This window comes from Tauraco erythrolophus, chromosome Z, assembly GCF_009769465.1.
Source record: "Tauraco erythrolophus isolate bTauEry1 chromosome Z, bTauEry1.pri, whole genome shotgun sequence".
NCBI classification, from domain to species: Eukaryota; Metazoa; Chordata; class Aves; order Musophagiformes; family Musophagidae; genus Tauraco; species Tauraco erythrolophus.
The window spans coordinates 11,134,124-11,154,889 of NC_141496.1; the positions used below are offsets into that span (position 1 = coordinate 11,134,124).

General features: G+C 44.7%; 1 protein-coding gene across 1 annotated transcript in view; it reads left to right on the plus strand.

The window, feature by feature from the left end:
- DNAI1 (dynein axonemal intermediate chain 1) overlaps positions 1 to 20,766 on the plus strand; it is a 174,537-nt gene that overhangs the window by 95,842 nt on the left and 57,929 nt on the right. Inside the window, exons 15-17 of the mRNA XM_086629225.1 lie at positions 6,314 to 6,403; positions 12,364 to 12,451; positions 14,777 to 14,856. Of these exons, the coding sequence (XP_086485351.1) occupies positions 6,314 to 6,403; positions 12,364 to 12,451; positions 14,777 to 14,856 (258 nt within the window). The remainder of the gene's footprint in view (positions 1 to 6,313; positions 6,404 to 12,363; positions 12,452 to 14,776; positions 14,857 to 20,766) is intronic.

Here is a 20,766-nt window from a genome sequence, read left to right on the forward strand (position 1 = left end):
TATTTGATGCTGTATTATTTAATCTTACAATAAGTGTCTGAGACTGGCTGCTTAGTGTGATTCATGTAACAAGAGAATGAAAGCACAGGTCAGAATAGGGAAAGAACATGTTAAAGAATATTTAGATGAGACAGGTTCTCACTCATCAGCAAGATTGGTTTAAACATATCCTGGAGTACTTAGAGAACTAGCCAGAGCAATTTCAGATCATTAGCAAGCATTTTAGGGAGTTTTTGGGCTACATCCACCCTGTATTTTAAGCAGAGGCTGGTGTTTATGTGCAAACCCATTTACAGTATCCGAGCTGGTTGAGTACCTTGACTCAGAGGCAGGGTTGGGATGTGCTCTGGGGCATGGAGGAAGTGAAGCATCACTCTACTGTTGCCTATGGACTTGTGCACATTCACATATATGTGACAGAGGCAGATTGGAATAGTGATACATATGAAGTCTGCAGTAATCAATCCCAAAACACTTTTAAGTGATGTTGTAGAGCTGATGCTGGCAAAAGAGGTTTCTGCAGGTGCTTTTCCTCAAAGGGATTGTCCTTGCATGCAGGAGAGACAGCAGCATGGATAGGGTACCAGAGCCCAGAATCTGATGCTAGCACACCAGTGCATCAGGCTGCACTCTGGCCTGTAGGACAAGCATGGCCACGAAGAGGTGGAAAGGTCTCAAAGGGATGGAAGAAGTGAAAAAATAGCTGAAGGAAAATGGTAGAATTGGACCCAGGGAATTACTGACCAGCCAGACCAATTTTGATAATTGGAAAAGCACTAGAACAAAAGGCAAAACCATTTGTAAATGTCTAGATAATAAGGTGATTCAGAAAAGCCGACATGGATTTGTCCAGAATAAATTGTCAAGCCAGTATAATATCTTTTCTTTCTTTTGTTTCAGAGAAATAGGCCTCATGAAGAAGGGGAGGGCAGTCAAGGTTATCACCTCTATCCATCTTGACTTGACTAGAGCTTTTGATACAAGCTCACACAGTGACATTCTTATAACCAAAGTAGAGAAATATGAATTAGGTAAAATCACCATAAAGAAGCTGCTTGGGTGGCCCAGACAGTGTGCTCAAAGAGCAGTTATACAGAGCTTGCTGTCATACTCTGAAGATGCTTCAAGTGAGACCCTCCAGCTGTCGGTCCTGATCTTCTTTTGGTCAATACTTTCATTAACAACTCCGATTACAGAATAGGGGAGTCCCCTTGGGAGGACAAGGCACTTTGCAGGACATGATTATGTTCAAAATTATCTTGATAAATTGGAAGAAAGGCCCAAAATCAATGTGATGAAATCCAATAAAGACATGGGCAAATACTATGTTTAGAAAGGGGAAATGAAGTGCACAGATACGAAACAGAGGATGACCGGTTAGACAGCAGGGTGCCAGAAGGGGAGAGTATAGCAGATCACCACCAATGATCAGCAGCGCAATACTGTTGCACAAAGACATGTGTCATTCTGATTTATTAGCAGGAATATAAGATAGAGGAGGTTGTAACTCCTGTCTGCTAGTTCCCAGGGGTGGCCTTGTACCCTGTGTTTGCAGCTGCATAGAAGGGCTGAAGGGGAAGAAAAGGAATGGTGTAGGCTTGGAGAGCAGGAGTTGGAAGCAACGGTTGAAGCAATTTGTTTTATTTGGTTGGGAAAAAAGAGAGAGAAGCAATGACACAGCAACCTTTTCTTGCCCATTTGAAGACTGTTATAAAAAGAAAAATGAACTATTGCTCTCTGTGTCCACTGAGGAGATGGTAAGAAATAATTGGTATGACTTGTGGCAAAGAAAATTTCCTCTATAAGACCAACTTAGTACTGAGGTACCTACAAGAAGGCTGTTGAGTGCCTGTTGTCGGAGGCTTGTGAGAACAGCCTCTGTGAATTATCACCAATGGTAGGGATGTGTCTGATCCTGCCTCAGAGCAGAACAGATATTCTTTTCAGTCCCTCCGAACTCTACATTGCCCTCGTGGCTTTGCTTAGGACTGTTCTGAATGCCAGGTTGGCACTGGAAGGAATTTGTTCCCAGGTCGTATTAGCAGGGACTTTCCTCAGCAGCCCAGGGAGTTGTTTGCTTTCTACAGTCATCTGAGCATCTTACTGGGCCAGTTTTTGTAAGGTTGACCTGAGGATTTGATAATTCCTTTGTCTTTCCTCTTCTTTACCTGTGGCAGGTAAACCTATTTGTTTTTTTAGGCGCTGAATGACCAAAATACTCTTATTTTGCTTAGGGCAGGTGTCAGCAGGGCCGTGGTATTTCAGTGTTGGCAAAGGGCTCCTCGAAGGATAATTAATAGAAAGGGAAGGAATTGCTCATCAGTCAGTGTGCGTGTGTCACGTCACCGCTGAGCTTTGGCAAGCTGAGGGCCAGCTGGAGGGGTTTGTGTTTGCAGGAGTAGATGTCACCTTTCAAGAAAGGCAGGCAGATCCTGCCTGTGGCTGCCTGCAAAATGCTCGAGTCAGACCCGTGGCCAGGATGATTTTGACCAATTGTATTTTGTCAGTGTGAGTGACTAACAGCCTCCGTGCCATGAAAACTGATCAAGCATTATTTCTTTTGTAAGAATGACATCAGAAACATGAGAATTTTCAAATCAGATTGGATAAATGGTCTAATCTCCTCCTGGACAGGAGCTATTACCAGCTGCCATAGACAAAGATGATACTATTGCCTGAATGAATGGATTATTGCCCTACTAACCTGCTGTACGTAGCAGTGAACACACAGGTTTTAATCTTTATTTCTCTGTGAAAAAATAGGCGTTTGAATAGCCTCAACCTTATAAATAAACAGCCTTTAAGAAATAAAAATTAAAAGTGGTAGGCTCTTCTAAGAGCTATGAGTTTCACATGCTAATTTTGCACCGCAAAAATAGTCAGATTAAAGATTACACTGGAAAAATAGCATCAGATCCTTGATTGTGTTACAATACCCATCATGATTAGGTACAGCAAATGACTTGCTGCTCTGTGTTTACTTGTCTCCTTTCTGCTGTTTACACACACTTTCCTTTCTCAAATGGTTCTTTATTTTTACTGTATCATAATTGAACTTTTGCTGTAAATCATCTCATGCAGCCAAAATCCTGGGTTGATTATCACATGCTTCAGGAAAGAATTAACTTCTTGACACTACGCGCACAATTGCTTGATTCTTTCGTCAAATGCTCCAACCCACAAAGCACTGACAGGAGGTTGTGCCACATTCATGGGCTTCTGGGAGCACAGAAAAGGCCAGTTCTGAGCAGATGCCCAATTTGATTGTGGTATCATGAAGGCTAATTAGTCTAATAAGCGTTTAAGGGATTCAGAGATCAGGAGAAAAAAGATCACAAACACTATTAAGGTGTCAGAGGTGTTGAAGGAAAAATGGAAGTATTAAGTGCCAATGTCTGTTTTCTGAAATTCAAGGTAACGTCACTGAGAGCTGCTGACAGTCATCCAAGGGCAGATCCTGATGCCCTCGAGGGACTGTATTCAAGCTGTCTGCAATATGTACCTAACTCAGGTACTGTTGCCTTCTTTTAATGTAGGAGGAAGAGTACCCAAGCAAATTGACCTACTTGCTTCTTGGGACTGATGACTCCACCTGTCTGTGTACCAGATGAAGAGAAGTAGTTGTGACACCTAACTGACTACCTATAATAGAAAACTTGAACAGATCTCCATCAGGGAGAGGGTATTTAGAGTGGGCAAACCCTGGGGAAAAGCTCTTCACTTGAGAGTGCTGAAAGGAATTGGCTTGGGGAAAAAAAACCATGAGCTTATGATAGCATTTACGTTGTTGGTCACCTCCAGATGAGATTCCTGCAACATGTGTTAGTGTAGACATGAGGACTCAGGAGTTGTGTGTGCACAGGGTGATCGGGATAGACTCCAGCTGCTGAGCCTTCATCCATGTATTTTCCACCGGTTTGATGGGCTCTAGCATAGGGGCAAAATGTCTACACTGTACTTGGCAAGAGCAGAGCTGGGAACTCAGCTGCAGCTGCCCCTGCACAGCTCGAGCAGAGCTCACTGAATAAACGCCTGGACATACACTCTTATAGGGGCCAAGCTGGGACTCTGCCTTCAGAGAGGGTCTGAATCAGCTCTGGTCCCACCAACCTGGATGGTGGCTCTAGGCTTCAGGATGACTCAGACTCACACTGACTGCAGCACAGGAATGTGTTATCCATGGTTGTCTTCCACGTACATCTCAGGGCATTGCTGGCTTCAGGCTGCAGGTTTCACATACTGGAGAGCCCCTGTTCTTGCAGTGCAGTCCCGTCCCAGTAGAGGATACCTGAGCCATTTGTGCTAACTGCTGCCGGGTTTAAATGGAAAAAACTTTGCACAGTGTTTTCATAGGAGATACTGTCTTGAGAAATAGCTTCCCCTACCTCAAACGAAGTCAGTTTGCCTTAGAGGAAGGGTGAGAATTGTGAGTGTTTTTCCCAAATATTTGGGAAAGTAGACTAAAGAGGAAGAACACAAGTTAAAGGAGAGCTGTGTTGGACATAAAAATATCTCATTGCCAGATGGTTTTAGAGTAACATCTTAAAAAGCTCTGATTTGAAACATGACTCTTTTTCTGTGCACAGCGTGAGACACGTTGGGCATGTGTTTGTAACCTGTTCCCCTAAACTCCGCGTTTCTCACTTTGAATTAAAACTCCTCACTACACCAGCCCCTTCATCTGAAGCAGCTGCTGGTGACCGTCATTGTCAGCAGTAGCTCATGATTCCAGGAAGATGTTCCTGGAATAGATAAAACCCAGCACACTTTGTGCATGATGGCCAGCCTTGGAAATCGTTATTCTCTAGATGTGCCACTGAACCTGTCTTTTTATCGTTAGCCATTTTGTTCTGGGCCATGTTGAATTATGCCAGGTAGCACAAGTGGTTCCACTTTGAGACTTCCAATTTCTCCTGTGCAAGGATGTTCAAAGATATATGCCACTTGAGAGTCTTGAGTTGTACCTTATTGACATGAAACTGGCATTTTGATGTATTCTCAGATGAATTCCTTTTATGTTTCATTTTTTCTTCCTCAGAATAGTGTGTTCTAGGTAGGAAACCTGTTCACTACAGGATTAATTACTCTTTGCTGAGTGTCTTGCTGAATTTTCATGCTCCGTAGAACTTCACAATATAAACAGTTTTACAAAACAAAATTAACACTGCTTTTCCCAAGCAAGTATCATCAGAATACCCAATCTGTGTAATTAAAGTATGGAGAATGCTGCTTGTTTTCTAGAATAGGTACCAGACAGATAGCTGGTCATAGATAGAGTATTTGGTAAGCTCTAGGATAATCATGCCATTTATCATGTTTATGGGATGATGTTTAGGGAAATGTATCTACTGCACTGCTTGGACAGGAACAGATATATATACCTTTGAAAACCTCAGCAGAACCTGCTGAAGTGCTTGTCCTCATCCTGAACTAACAGATGCCCACAGGAGTGTGTGCTGACAGGCCCAGTGACAAGTCATCTTTTTCCCTTCAGTCTGATTGAATTCCCAGATCTGAAAATCGAGCGTTCTTAATGCTTTTGGTCTAACTGAAATGTCTCTTCTAAACTGTAAGCCATTTATCTGAGTTCTAATCTCTCCTGCTGAGCTGTCACATTCAAAAGGCAAATCTCCTTACCAGGCAGACAGATGCTCTGAAGGTGTAGGGAGGATTTTAGTTTTAATGGAGATGTTTTCATCTCCCTGAAACAGAAGTGCCCCAAGGACCCATGTCACACGTTGCCTGCAAGGGCTCATCTGCACCCCGCATAGGGACAGAAAGCTAATTTGAGGTTGTCTGGCTGAAGGGTAGCCATATGGCACTGCACTTGGAGTAATTAGCCAAGTGGGAAGGGATTAGTTTGTGCAGGGTCAGTGATGTACTCAGGTGTCTTAGGGACCTTTCTGTGGTACTGCTGATATTGTTCAGAGATGTCTCAGGGATCTCTGGAATGGTGTCATGCTGTAGTGCAGAGTGCTGCGGAGCTCAGACATCTCACAAGACCCATCCTTGATGGCGATGCTCCTGTCGCTGCTGGGGAGATGGCCATGGGTAGGTGCAGAGTCCCAGGGAGAGAGGCTTTGCCCACTCTCTGGAGCATCTCTGCAGGAAAATGAGTGATAGAAGTGCTGGGGACACTTCTGAAACTGCCTGTGGAGGTAAGAGTGTTCATACATGCTATGCACCAGCAGACCTCTGGGGTGGAAACCAGCCGCTCTTCAGGAAGGATTTCAGAAGACTGGTGAGAGTGTGGGACTCTGACCTGCTGGTGCTGAGTGCCCTGTGCTGACTGGGACTCTCTTCTTGTTTTAAGGTTAAGTGGCAGAAGGATGACATGGACAACAATTTGAACTTCTTCTCCGTCTCCTCGGATGGGCGTATTGTTTCATGGACCTTGGTTAAGGTAAACAGTAGGTGGCAATTTCTTTGCCCAGCCAAATGATTACCAATTGCCTCCAAAGTTCAATGATGCATTATTTTCGTTTTTATTTATAACGAGCCAGGTTTGAAAAGAGGTGGCAGCAAAAGATTGCAGGTGCAGTCACGGCTGGATCTGGGGCTCCACGTTAAACTCTGAAATGAGTAGAACCAGCCTACTCCTTGCTCAGCACCTAAGCTTCATCCTGCCTGCACCTATAGCACTGCGTGGGCCTGAGTATGAGAGATGATTTTCCTGCTTCGCAGCCGCAGGAATTCAAGACTACTCCTTGCTCTGAAACTTTCATTGTCCCAGGAGGGTCACCCAGAGACAGAGCAGACTAACCTGCTTTTTTTTCCCAGCTTCAAGACTCTCACCCCCAAAATGCTTCCCTATAGATTGCAATTCAGAATGGGAGAGGGAGGGTGCAAATTTCTCCCTCTGTGGTCAAGGCAGCACAGAGTAGTCTCGCATTTGCAGTGGGATGGCAACATGCAATCAGACTGGCAAAAGGTTTCCTCCTGCCATGAGATTGCCAGCTCACACTCAAGACAACCTCTGTTGACTCATTTGCATTCCCTGCCTTTGATCACTTTTTCTTTTGGAGTACTTAGAAGTTCTACTTCATAGAACCTTAGCGTTAGTGTCCCTAAATGACCCTTAGATTTATGTCTCTGAATCTCAACACGTGTTTTTTCTGTTAAATATCTGATTTTACATTTTGAAGATTTCAAAATCTCTTACTTAAAAAAATAATTGAATTTCCCTAAATAAGAGGTTGAAGCAGCTGTCTCGTTATGAGTTTGAAGCAGCTGTCTCGTTATTCTCCAGGAAGCAAAGAAATTTCTTTACATCATAGATTCATAGATTCATAGATTTCTAGGTTGGAAAAGACCTTAGAGATCATCCAGTCCAACCGTCCCTAATCCCCATTAAACCGTATCCCTAAGTAGTTCATCCACCCTATTCTTAAACACATCCAGGGATGGGGACTCAGCCACCTCCCTGGGCAGCCTATTCCAGTGGCTGACAACCCTTTCAGAGAAGAAATACTTCCTAACATCCAACCTGAATCTCCCCTGACTAAGCTTATACCCATTTCCTCTTGTCCTATCACCCATCACTAATGTAAAGAGCCCTTCCCTCACCTCCCCACCATCCCTTCTCAAGTATTTGTAGGCTGTAATCAGATCTCCCCTCAGCCTCCTCTTCTCCAGGCTAAACAGCCCCAACTCCCTCAGCCGCTCCTCATAAGTTTTATTTTCCAGCCCCTTGACCAGTTTAGTCGCCCTTCTCTGGACCCGCTCCAGGAGCTCAATATCTCTCTTCAAGCGAGGGGCCCAAAACTGGACACAATATTCCAGGTGCGGCCTCACCAGTGCCGAGTACAGGGGCAGGATCACTTCCCTGCTCCTGCTGGTCACACTATTCTTGATACACGCCAGTATCCCATTGGCCTTTTTGGCCACCTGGGCACACTGCTGGCTCATATCAAGCCGGTAGTCAACCAACACCCCCAGGTCCTTCTCCGCCAGGCAGCTCTCCAGCTACTCTTTCCCGAGCCTATAGCGATGCTTGGGGTTTTTATACCCCAAGTGAAGGACTCTGCACTTGGCCTTATTAAAGCTCATGCCATTGGCCTCAGCCCAACGATCCAGTCTGTTCAAATCCCTCGGAAGGGCCTCCCTACCCTCGAGCAGATCGACACAGCCTCCCAGCTTGGTGTTGTCTGCAGATTTACTGAGGGTACATTCAATCCCCTCATCCAGGTCGTTGATAATGATGTTAAACAGAACCGGACCCAGCACTGAGCCCTGGGGAACCCCACTGGTGACCGGCCTCCAGCCAGATTTAGCCCCATTTACCACCACTCTTTGGGCCCGGCCATCCAGCCAGTTTTTAACCCAAAGGAGGGTGTGCCTATCCAGGCCAGCAGTTAGCAGTTTCTCAACCAGAACACTGTGAGAAACTGTATCAAAGGCTTTACTGAGGTCAAGGAAAACTACATCCACAGCCCTTCTCTCGTCAACCAGGCAGGTCACCCCATCATAGAAGGTGATCAGGTTTGATTGGCAAGACCTGCCTTTCATAAACCCATGTTGACTGGGCCCGATCACCTGGTTAACCTGTATATCCTTGGATGTTCATTTTTTCGACTTGTTATACTAAGCTATTAAGCTTGTTTGTTCTGAAAATCTTAGGCCTTGCTGCCATGGGCAGGGATTCATGTCTAACATTACATGCAAGTTTTAGTTTCATGTTCACTTCGGGAATGGGAGCCTCTTCTAATGAACACGGTAGGTGCATCAAATGGCATTGATTACTAAGTTCTTTTTATAACCTCCTCCAGGTTCTTACATGCAGCTTTAGATACAAAAATCCCTCCTGCAAGTGTGTCCCAAGTCTTTCTCCCAAACAGCTCTCAGAGCTCCCTAGACAGGGACAGGCTGACGTGGTCGCAGCACTCAGCTGCTGTTTTATCCCCTGTATAGAAACGCCCAAAAGATTTGTGTTGAAGTGCGTAATACACCTCTGCAGTTAAACGTATCCTGTTGAGGTGACTTGGCAGGTTACACCTATCTGCTGAGCTGTAGTACCTGAGTGCTCTCAGCCTGCTCCGCTTAGGAAGTGAGAAACACTGGGTTAAGCCTCTTGCTTCAGAGAAGTGCCACAACTGGGACAACCTAAGAATCTGCAGATGGACTCTGATGGCAAGCCATCTGGTAGAGGGTCTTTTGCAACATTTCTGTGATTCATCTGTGCTTAACTATCTTCCCACATTGCAAGTTGGTATTCTTCTGTCCCTTCAGCATGTAGATATACCTACTTAAGCATCCTTGATATGACTTTTAAGACCTGCATCTGCTTAGCACAATGTCATTTCTACTTATTCCTTGCACTACTGTTGTAAACTTGACCATACCCATGTGGAAAGCACTGTTTTAAGATCCTTTTGAGGTGGTTACCTCTGAAATTACCAGAGCTGGTTATGTACTTAGCAGGCAGGAGTGGAGAACAGTAAAGTTTTAGGTGCTGTCTGATTTCTTTTTTTGGACAGACATTCAACTGGGAAAGCAAGAAACAGAATGGAAAGGATATTTCATTACAATCTGTGGTTTTGTACCCAGCAAGGAGAAAGGGACAATCTGCTTGAATTCCAGTTTTACAAAAGAGCTATTTCTAGGTTTTATTTAGAATAAAATTGAAGAGACTCCAGAGGTCTTCTATTCTGCAAATCCATAGTGCAAATAGGGAATAAAAGAAAGAGAGCTTCGTTAATCTTTTTGACAGGACTATCCAGAAGTAAAGCTTCTTCAAACACTGATAGCTGTTTGATGATTCCAAAGCTGGGAGCAGAAAGTGAATAAATTCATTCTTGCTTCCAGTTGGATATTTGGCAAACCACACTCTAGATTTAGGTAGAAGAGTAGTCGAATGTTAGCTAGAGACAGTTGATCTCCGTTCACCATAGTGGTTGTCTCTGTTGGAAATGTCACAATCACTTTGGACAAACTTCATGAGACAGCATGTGAGCTGTGTGTGCTTAGGCTATCGCCTTGGCTTGGGTTTGGGTCATCATGAAGGTGTGAAACGGCGAGGAAGGATGCAGGACTTCTGCAGCTGGATGACTCTACTCTCCCACCTTGAGTGCACACGTTACCTATCAAAGAGGAGAGCTGTCAGAGCCATGGAATCGGAATCGGTTGAGATGCAGCCTGGCACTGCTTCTCAGGCTGATCCTCAGCAATCCCAGGTTTGATTAGTAGCCATAGTTCACCCTTCCTACATGACCTAGAGCTAAATTACTGAACAGCTCTGGGCCTGCTTCATCACTTAAGGCTAATAACAACTAAAAGGAAATAGGCAGTTGCAAGGCCTAATTCACTAATGTTTACAAAGTGCTTTACAATTGTTAGGCAGAAGCAACATGTTATTGTTCAGTATTCCTGGAAGGCCAAACAGTCTGTTTACCCAGAGGAATATGCGAATGGCTCTGGTGACAAACAGCCCCAGGAACAGATGGATTTTCCAAACTCTGAAGCTGGGTACAAAATAAAAGCGGCACAACAGGGAAATCTGCACAAATAAGATCCTTTGTGAAGGCTAGAAGCTACAGAAGCTAGAGAAGCTGTCTGTCCACAGAGGCCTTGGCCAGGTGGAGGTTCTGGGAGGCATCTTCAGAGAAAGGCTGCAGAAAGGTGTGTGCTTAGAGAAAAGGTCTCGTGTGGTTTGCCTTTCTACCAGAACAGAGAGTAAGTGTTCCAGCACATCTCTGGACCTGTCCAGATCATGCATCTGACCTCTGTTAGATAAACCAGGTAAATCAACATGATCAGCTGTGAGCAGCTCCAAAGCTGCTTTTCAGACTCATGTGGCCACCAGCCATGGATTGCACAGGGCAAATGTTCTCTGGAGAACAGGCAGACCTGGGAGACTGAGCAGAGGCCTCTGCCTGCTCAGCATGTCCTGACTGTAGTCCCAGTAGCCCACCAGCACTCCTATTTGGGTGGGCAGCATTTGGCATGTGGAATATGCTCTGCTCCTGGATGCTCTGGGCACTACTCTTTCCAATTCTTGCACACATACACCAGCACATGTGGCCTCTTTCTCAGCATCACTCCTGCCTTTACCAACCGAATCTGGCTTGATGTAACCCACGTGCTGCAAGAAGAGTCACTAACAGAAGGCAGGACTCTGCAGGCTGCAGGAGTTGGTCCTGCTTCTTGCTGCTCCCTGAGAGAACAGTTACTGCCATCAACAGGCCATGGCACGTGGATGTGCAGCAGTGGAAATTAGTGAGAAGGAAGTACCTTATTTTATGGGTTTCGACCTTTCTTGATCCTTCTGTAAATTTGTACCCCCAAAATATGATAAAAATGTCTTAAAGAACACTGCTCCGTCTGAATTGTAGTACTGAACAGACGCTCGCAAGGTCTTCTCCCACCTTCCCTAACATGCAGTTCCCTGGGATTGACTTTGTCCTGCTCTGGGCTTAGAGAAGCTCCAGCTGAGCTAAGAAGTTATGTTTTGTTCTCACAGTGCTCCAGTAGGAAATCTGCAGATTCATGAAAACATCCAGTCCTCAGCCCACACTGCTTACTAATTTAATCTTTAGTTTTTTGTTCTTTTTATGAGCCCCAGGGTATTCTTATATTTACAACCGACTCCATTCTGCAGTGGTATTTTAATTCCCAAAGCTAGTCTAAGAATGGATCTTTGCCCTCCTGTCGTTTCCTCATGCTCACCCACATTGTGCCTATTTTCTTCTGACTTTTGTCTCCCACCTTGACTGTAAACTCTTTGGGACACAGCCTTTTTGCCCTCTGTTCACACAGAACCTAGCACAGCAGTGTCATGGCCTGCGATGAGAGCTCTTCAGAGCTCTGCTGATAACAGCAACATTGGGCGCTTTTCCCTTGGGGGAGCTGCTTTCTAGATGTTGTTATTTGAATCTCAGAGCCGGTGAGGTTGTGAGTGTTGGGAACTGAGGCTTCTCTCGGGTAACAGGGAGATGGTAAAAAGCAAAGACTGGCAGGGTGGTAAGTTACTACCCATTAGCGTGGGTTTTAGTTAGCTCCAGGATAATAAGCAATACTCATCTTAAACCATGCAGGGTGATTTCACTTAACATGATAATTTAAGCTGACAGTGTCAGTCTCCACTGGAAAACGTTGACCCTGAAGCCCAAAGCTTTCCAGGTTAGCTGTATGTGCCTGGGTGATGTACCAGTTGCTCTCAGTACCAGTGCACAAAAGCATCAATTTCCTGAATGTTTTATGTAAAACAGCATGTTAGCAAGTTGCCAACTGCGAGCATGAAACATTAAGCAACTTTTGGACAGCTTCTTAAAATTCCTCCATAAAATTTGCCGTTTCCAAGTACTAACTGTCTCCGTATTGTTGCTGTAAAGCCTGTTATTCATGTGGAATCTCCTCTGCCTGCAGAATGAGCTGGTTCATACGGATGTCATCAAGCTGTCAGTAGAGGGAACAACGATGCAGGGGCCAGAGGGGCTGCAGCTGCAAACGCTTGGTAGGAGCCCAAGTCCTTGCCATGCTGATTAATTACTGACACAAAGCCTCTAATCAGTTATTCTGGGAAATTAAACTGGGAGTGGGGTGTTGAGATGGAAAGGAGCAAAAGAAGGGTTATACCTCCTTGCTTTCGTCATGTAGTAGTCTGTCTTGAGCAATGGCCTTTAATTGAGTCAAGTTTTGCTGATTACACCTTGCCTTTATTTGCAGAAAAAAGATGAACGTTAATTTAAAAAAAAAAGTCTGGTTTACTGAGATATCCCAATGTGGACAAGACACGGGCATTACCTGTATTTGTCAAAACTAAGTCAGTACCAGACATTGATATGGACTGGCCAAATCACAATGAAAAGCCACTTTTGTCCTCTTTTGGGTTCACAGCTCATCCAGCCAGTGGTGGGATGTGCCTCATCAGATTTTGGCTCTCTAAAAGCACAGCATCTATTCTGAGCTACTATGTTAGGCTCCCTCCGTAAGAGGTGGGTACAGTGTAGTCCTTCTAGGCTCAGTGCCCTCATCCTGACTATCCTGTGTTTAAGATAGGATAGGATGAGTCAGCTCTAGAGGTGCTGGACTACTACACAGGTAGCCTTGAGGAATCCCTAATCATCCTACTGCATCTGCTTTTGGCTGTGAAGCTGTGCCCTGGCTTTGGAGAAGGCACTTGCTCTGCATTTAAGGATTGCTTTTTTGCTAGGCTAGTGACCACTGAACAATTTGTTTGTGAGGTTTACATTGCCACATAGGTTGCAAGAGACCAGCTAAAGAAGTACATAGCAGAACTCCCAGGGGCTTTGGGATTATTTGCCAGTGTTACTGGGAAATGGATTTTCAAAGGCTTGTCTTTAATATTTAACAATCTATTTAAATGTTAAAAATGCAGACAGTATTACAGGGTTGAAACGACCTTAACAATTCCTTTGAGGACTACATTTTGTTAACGTTTAAGACATAATGTTTAAGACAGCTGCCTTTGCAGAAGTTCTCTATAACTATGTGCTCCTGAGCCTTATCTGCTTGTTCTGTTTCTCATCTGATGACTGCTGTGGGTGTCCCTGCTGGTCAACAGCCCCAGGTTGCTCTGGCACTCAGCAGACATTCCATCTTCTGCTTGAGAACCCTGCTGAAATTTTCCTTCACCACCATGCAATTTGGTTTTCTTGGATGATGTTGTTTGTTGGAGCATGTTCAGAGGAGGGCCACAAAGATGATCCAGGGGCTGGAGCACCTCTGCTATGAGGACAGGTTGCAGGAGCTGGGATTGTTCAGCTTTGAAAAGAGAAGACTTCGGGGGGACCTAATAGCTGCCTTCCAATACCTGAAGGGAACTTACAGGAAGGCTGGGGAGGGACTTTTTACAAGAGTGTCCACTGATAGGACAAGGGGAAATGGGTTTAAATTGAAGGAGAACAGATTTAGGTTAGATCTTAGGAAGAAATTCTTCAGTATGAGGGTGGTAAGACTTTGGAATGAATTGCCCAGAGAAGTTGTGGATGCGCCTCTCTGGAGGTGTTCAAGGCCAGGTTGGACGGAGCCTTGAGTAGCCTGATCTAGTTGAGAGGCGTCCCTGCCCATGACAGGGAGGTTGGATTAGATGATCTCTGAGGTCCCTTCCAGCCTAGGCCATTCTATGGTTCTATGATTCTGTGATTCTATGATCTGTCTCAGGAACAGAAGCCAGAAAATCTCCAGGAGTCACATCCTGTTGTGTTTGACACCTGTTTTAAACACAGGTCACAATATGGCTTGATTCAGGGCTATTGAAGTCAAAAGGGCATCTCTGTGCCCGGCAGAAGATTTCTTCCCAAATGGCATCCTTTTCCATCAGCTTTACTGAAGTGAGCCTGCTAAACAGCTTTTGAGCTAAAGATGAAAAGGGCATAGGGAGGTATGATGTGGTGTTTCCTCTCTGACCCCTTTTATGCGTGGGAAACCCTTTATGTTTTTGTGAATACTAAACAAACAGAAAAGATCTTTTCTTCCCCAATAGAAGGCAGGCCTGGGCCTCATGGCTCTTACATTTGCACCAGGCATTTTCAATTCTTACCAAGGTGAATCCCAGGCCAATCTGTTCTTCCAGTTCTTTTCCAGTTCTTCCAGTTCCCTTTCCCCTTTCTCTATGTTGACTACTCAAATTGTGAGTCTGGGGGACACGCACAGCTTGGAAAGTGTTTGCAGAAGGGGTGGCTCTAATTCTTTTGGGAGCTTCTGGCTAATAAATCATTCCCAAAAACACTGGCACTGTGGGTCTACCATAGGCAGGGAGTGTGTGCTGGCCAGATGAACCAATTCTCTGTTTGGCAGACCTTTCTTCTGTTAACAGGCTGTGGGACATCGTTTGATTTTCACAAAAAGATAGACTATTTGTTTCTCGTGGGTACTGAAGAGGGAAAGATCTATAAGGTAAGAATAGTTTCTTTGTCCATTGTTGTACGTCCCCTGGCCTTTGCTTGTCTTTCAGGTTCATCATCTTAACTGTCTGCTCAGGCAACAACAAAGCACAACTTCAGAGCCTGGTCCTGCCCTCAGATCCCCGTGGTGAGCCTGAGACCAACACAGAGCCATGGAGGGTCGCAGGAAGCCCTCTGCACAGACCCAATTAAGACCTTATTTTGCAGAAACGTTTTTCATGCAAACTGCATCCCAGAATGCTTTGCAGTTTGCAGCTGTGTAAGTGAGGCGCTAACTATGATCAGAGCAGAAGTTAAAAGGCATTGATCCTCTGTCCTCATGGCTATGGGGAAATGGCAGGAAAAATATAATCTCTTTTCCTTTTTAGACCTGTTATCCCATGAGTAGTGAGGCTAATGAAGCTTTCTTTCCTACGGGTTGATGTCCCACAGCTCTTTCCTTCCACGATTACATATCCCAGATCCTTTCCCCAGTCCCACTTTCTTCTTGCCCTCCTATCTCCAGTTCCTCACTATCTTCTTTAATTGTTCCTCCCTCTGATTACCCTCACGCTCTCCCGGGTGCTCTCCCCATGCTCAGTGATCCCATCTCCATGCTATAACCCTTGATTCCTGCAGGCAGTGCTGGATAACTCCCATCCAGTGCCCTCCTGCAGCCTGACGCCTTGGTGCCCAGCACCAGCTGGGACCTGTTGGACAGCCAGCTGCCGACATGTGGTGAGGGCAGCAGCCAAGCTTTGCTTGCCCTTTCCGAGGTGAAGGCAGTGCCCAGAACTTTGCACTCTATGTCCATCCCTTTTTACAGAATAGAAGGAAGACCTTATAGAAGGAAGACCTTAATATTGCCAAGTCCCACACGCAGCTGGTTTTGGCTGAAATTGCCAGTGAAGTCAAAAGTTGTTTCAGAGGAGAGACAAGCAGACAGCAGGACACAGACATTGTGTTTTCTTAAGAAATCAAGCTAAAAATAGGAAGTTTTGAGCTCTGCTGTATTTAGCCTTGAAAATAAAGCCAGTAGCTGCTTACTCATACAACTTTTGTTTTCACAGCATTCCTCTGAGCTGGCTTTAGGGTTTCATTAATGCTGTAGCCACAGCCCTTCAGTGTGGAGGGTGGACCATCAGCAGGAGGCTGACGTGCAGAGCAGATCCATCCAGCTGTCCCTAGAGGATACTGTAAACGCCATCCCCGTGTCCTGCCTGCAAAAGGGAAACAAAATAGAGAAAAAGAACTCAAAGGAAATGGTATTCTGAAATCAATATAAATCATTTAGGCAAGACAGTCTTAACAAATATGTATTTCTTCCAGAGGGATGATGCTGATTGAAATTTCTCCCTCTGCCAGGCAGTATCTAGAGAGGATTTCTAAGTAGTGCTCACTTGCATTGGACAAGACAGGTTCAGAAGGGGAATGGGAGAAGTGAGGGGGCTGGGCTGATACATGATGGGCAGTGAGGTACGTGCAATGGCTTTTTGTTGGTGCTTTCAGGATACAGAGCATCTGTTCAGTCATGGGCAGGTGTTCTGAATTGGCTGGTCTCCCACAGGAGTTGGTACACTAGGTATTGTACTCCAGATTGTTTGGGTACTGTTGTGTCTGGTCCTGATCAAAAGGCAGTAAGGAACCACATGTTTTAACTTCCTCTATGCTTAGATGGGTGATGGATGTCAGTGAGTGTGACAGTGGATGTCAGGGGTAGGTGGGGGCCACCAGTTACCCTTCAGGAGAAATGTTCAGGCTGGTGTCCTGGCTGAGTTACATAGCAAAGGAAGTCCTTCATGAAGGAGGACTGAACAGAAACAGAATTTGGCAGCATTTGTATTGACAAAGCTGTAGGTGTTCCTGCCTTCAATGATCTTCAGTGAAACTAGAACTAGGATGGGGTTTAACATAAGGAGTGATCCCAGCAATGAAGACACACGTATTTTAACGACTTCTTGGGTGGACAAATGTGGAGAGAAACTGTTATACGAGATTTTCTCTTTTATTGATGCTAAAGCTGATTTCAGCGTTACTGGTAAACAACAAAACATTCCTGCATTCGTGAGCCTTTGCAAACAGTGGGACCACTCTCACATTGTGCAACACTGCCCTGTAAAACTCAGGTGTTCCCATGGGCAGGAAAAGGCAATGTTCCATCAGATTGTATGGGCTAAACCAGGGAAAAGAAATCTCTTATCTAGCACAAGCAAGCCTCCATAGTATCCACAAAAACAGAGGGAAGACTGCTTGCACCCTTAGTGTCCCCTGGGAGTTTGCTACAAGCAGTTTCAAAAGTCTGGTTATCAGCTGCTGCTCCAGATTTTTCTCAAGGACTACCACACACTTTCATCACACCCGTTACTGAAACACAGCACTCCTGAACCCATTACTGGAGCTACTTGTGGACTCTCTCCCAGAGGCTTGCTCCAATCGGGTGTTGAGTACTGTGACAATCCCACAGCTGTTTGAGCAGCTCGCAGGTCCTGTGGCTGCACTGAGCAGGAGTGAGCTGCTTGGGTCCCCGTGCTGCGCTTGTCCTTGCCACTGCACATTGAGTGAGAGGGACAGAGTCCTTAAATGCTGTGTGTGTCAGGGATCAAACATGGGCTGCTCTCCACATGGGCCAAATTTTAGATTATTTGTTAAATAAACTGAAAAGCTAATTTCATAGAGGTGATCTTTTTCAGAGATCAGTCATGCCCACAAATAGCACGATAATACGTTAATTCTTTAGCTGCAGAACAATTATGGTGAATTTTTTAAAATGGCTTAGTTAATAGTGTTTCTGAAGCCAATAAATCATTATCTTAATTACACACAGACCTATCTATTGGCCTTTTACAGAGAGGACGAACTGTTTCTGCATTAATATGATTCTGTAATGCAAAACTACCTCTTTGCATATTTTATTTGCTGTTTAGGAATCGTTCAGCTTTGGTATCAAAAAGTATGGTCTCTGAGGTTCATATTGAAACATTGTTGTGGCTTCCACTCTTTGGCCAGAATTACTTCTTAATAAACACAGCTTCAAGAGAAAAATTGTGATGAGATTTGAACATATTCATTTATATAAATATAAAGGGGCTGTTTTTCAGTCTTAGGCAGTTTGCTTGAGAGTGTAACAAATTAATATAATAAAACTCAGGGCAAGACTGTATAGAAGGAAAAGGTGATTCTGATTTTAAACAAAACTAATTTCACTCATGCTCATTCTCTCATACTAAGCACCAGGACATTTATACCTGTGTGATCAGGACGGTATTTCTTGTGGTTACAGAAAGGACAAAGGATGCTGGCTGTTGAGTCCTTATGACATCTCTTGGGTTTTCCTTAAATGATGATGACAAACTGGTTTCTGGACAGTCTCTGACTTCCAGTGACCCGTTAGTAATGGAGACATCATTTGCCTCAGTGTCTAGTCTTGCTTTGTCTTAAGAAAAGTTGTTTTCCCTGACTGGATATTTTATGGCTTGAGTTCTGGTCCTCATCTTCTTGCCACCTTGTCTTTGGGGCTTCTATTTGTTCTGTCCAGTTTTCTTGTCGCTTGACTTACTGCATTTGCCATCAACTGACACAGGTTCTTTCTTTTACCATTTCTTGTTGTTTCTCCCAGTGTATTCACATGCCTCTATTTTCATTCGTAAACCTTTCTATAAATCTTAGCATTTCTGCTACAGATCTCTACCAGACGGCACTGAGCAAAAAACCAAGGAGACCCGCTGGTCTAACTCATAACAGCTGTCCACAACATGGGACACATTTATGTCAGTGGTTTCCGAAGAGCCGCTGGGTGTCCTGGTCTGCCTGGGAGTGCCAGTGTTGACAGTACTCTTTCTGTTGCCTGATAGAAACCTCCTTTGAAAAAGACTTTTTTTTTATATATTGCCAATAGTCTCAATGTTTCTGTTAGGGAATTAAAGAAACCCTCTATATTATGAGGACACGAATGACCATCCATTCACTGTGGATGCGGAGGAGTTTTGCGTCAGACTAATGTCTTGCGCAAACTGAAGTGTGGTTAATGAAAATTATTCATAAGTTTTCTGTCCTTGGAGTTCTTTCCTCTCAATATTCCTCCCCTATGTTTTGTAGCCCTGTCACCAGTCGTCTTTGTACTGGTTTCCTGTATTGCCATAAACACATTCTTGCTTTCCTGTCCTATCATGAAAATACCATTTACTATTCACACACACCTACCACCATTTAAATAGGAGAAAAACACTCTCAGCAAATTGAGGCAGTGCTCTAGAAGATCAGACAGGCTGCACAAATGCCTGCACCCTGAATCTACTCATTGTCTTCAAAGCTGCCTTGTCAGGAGTTAGGCGTCACATTTTTCAATGGTTTTGTTTTCATCCTGACATGTGTCTAATAACTCTAGGGGCTTAAAAGTGAATAGTAGAGGAAGACTTTGCCAGCAGTTCTAGCTAGCTCAGAAACTTTATTCGTTGAAGTCATACTTCTTTCTGAGATTTTTCTCAAGTTTGGGAAGAACATGGCCCTGTGTCATGGTTTCAGCTGGGACAGAGTTAGTTCTTCTTTTCAGCAGCCAGAAGAACTCCGTGTTTTGGTTTTAGTCTGGGACTCATTATGAGAAGAACGCTGACAGCACACTGATGTTTATAGTTGGCACTGAGACCTCAAGGACCTTTCATCTTGCTGTGCCCTTTGCCGGTGTGCAGGAGCACAACAGGATAGGGGGGAGCATGACCAGGACAGAGGGTCCACAATTCCCCTTGTGATTTGAATTTAGACATAGGATTGAAGGGCCAAACTGGCCAATGAAGTGTTCCGTGTCATGCAGTGTCATGCCGGTATATAAATGAGGGTTGACCAAAAAGAAGGGCTTTTGCGCTTCCAGGGGCTCTCATTCTCGAACTCTCAAAGTGCTGTTTCGCTCTCACTCTCTTTTCGAGCCTCTTACTTGTCCGGGATTGCGGTGTCAGGACTTATCTGTTTTGGGATCATTACTCCGAGACGAGGCCTGGGTCACCGAGTGGTGAGCAATTACACTGCGCATCGCTTGTTTACAAATATTATTATCATTATATATATATTTTCATATATTATTAGTAGTAGCATTAAATTGTTCTTATCTCAACCCACGGTCTCTTTCCCTTTTCTCCTTTAATTCTCTTCCCTGTCCCTGGGGGTGGGGGAGGGTCAGCGAGCAGCTGTGTGGCACTTGGTTGCTGGCCATGCTAAACCACAACACTCCGTCTCGCACATCAGAGACAATACCAAAGTCTGGGGTGAACACGGTGTGGGGCTGGCAGGCACTGCCAGAGCATGGTATATGTCTTTAGGCTAGAGCAGGCATGCAGGGTTTATTTCTTCCAAGGACACAGCTGGGCATCTGCCCTGCAGAACCCTTTTTGCTGATGATTTAATGGAAAAACCGCAGATCCTTTTCCTGTTGGGCCCTGGACCTCAGACTTGCAAACTGTAAAGCCAGTGCTGTGGATCAGCACATCCCAGAGCATGACGTGCCTCTCATACCAGTGCCCAGACAGCTGCACTGATCAGGGGCTCAGCCCCAACAAGGCTTTGAAAACACGGCACTGAGCATTACCATTCTGTTGGATGCAGACAGATCTGGTTAGGATCTCACTCTTCAAAGGCTTCAGGTATTAGGGGCCTTCAATCCGCATGCTTGGAAGGCTAGATGGATAAAGCTGTTTCTCCCTTACGTTAGTTACTCGCAACCCGTTCTGTCTGTTCCCAGCAAAGTGGCTTTCAAAACAAGCCAAGTACCAATTTTCCTGGTGGCTGAACATTAAGAATTACAAAGTAAAGTTATGAAACATGCCATTAAAGGAGATTTCAGTCCCATAATTACACACAGGGACAGTAACCAAGAGACAGAGTACGCAGCAAACTATCAGCAAGCTATAGACAGTGTTGGTAAATCTCAATGGGA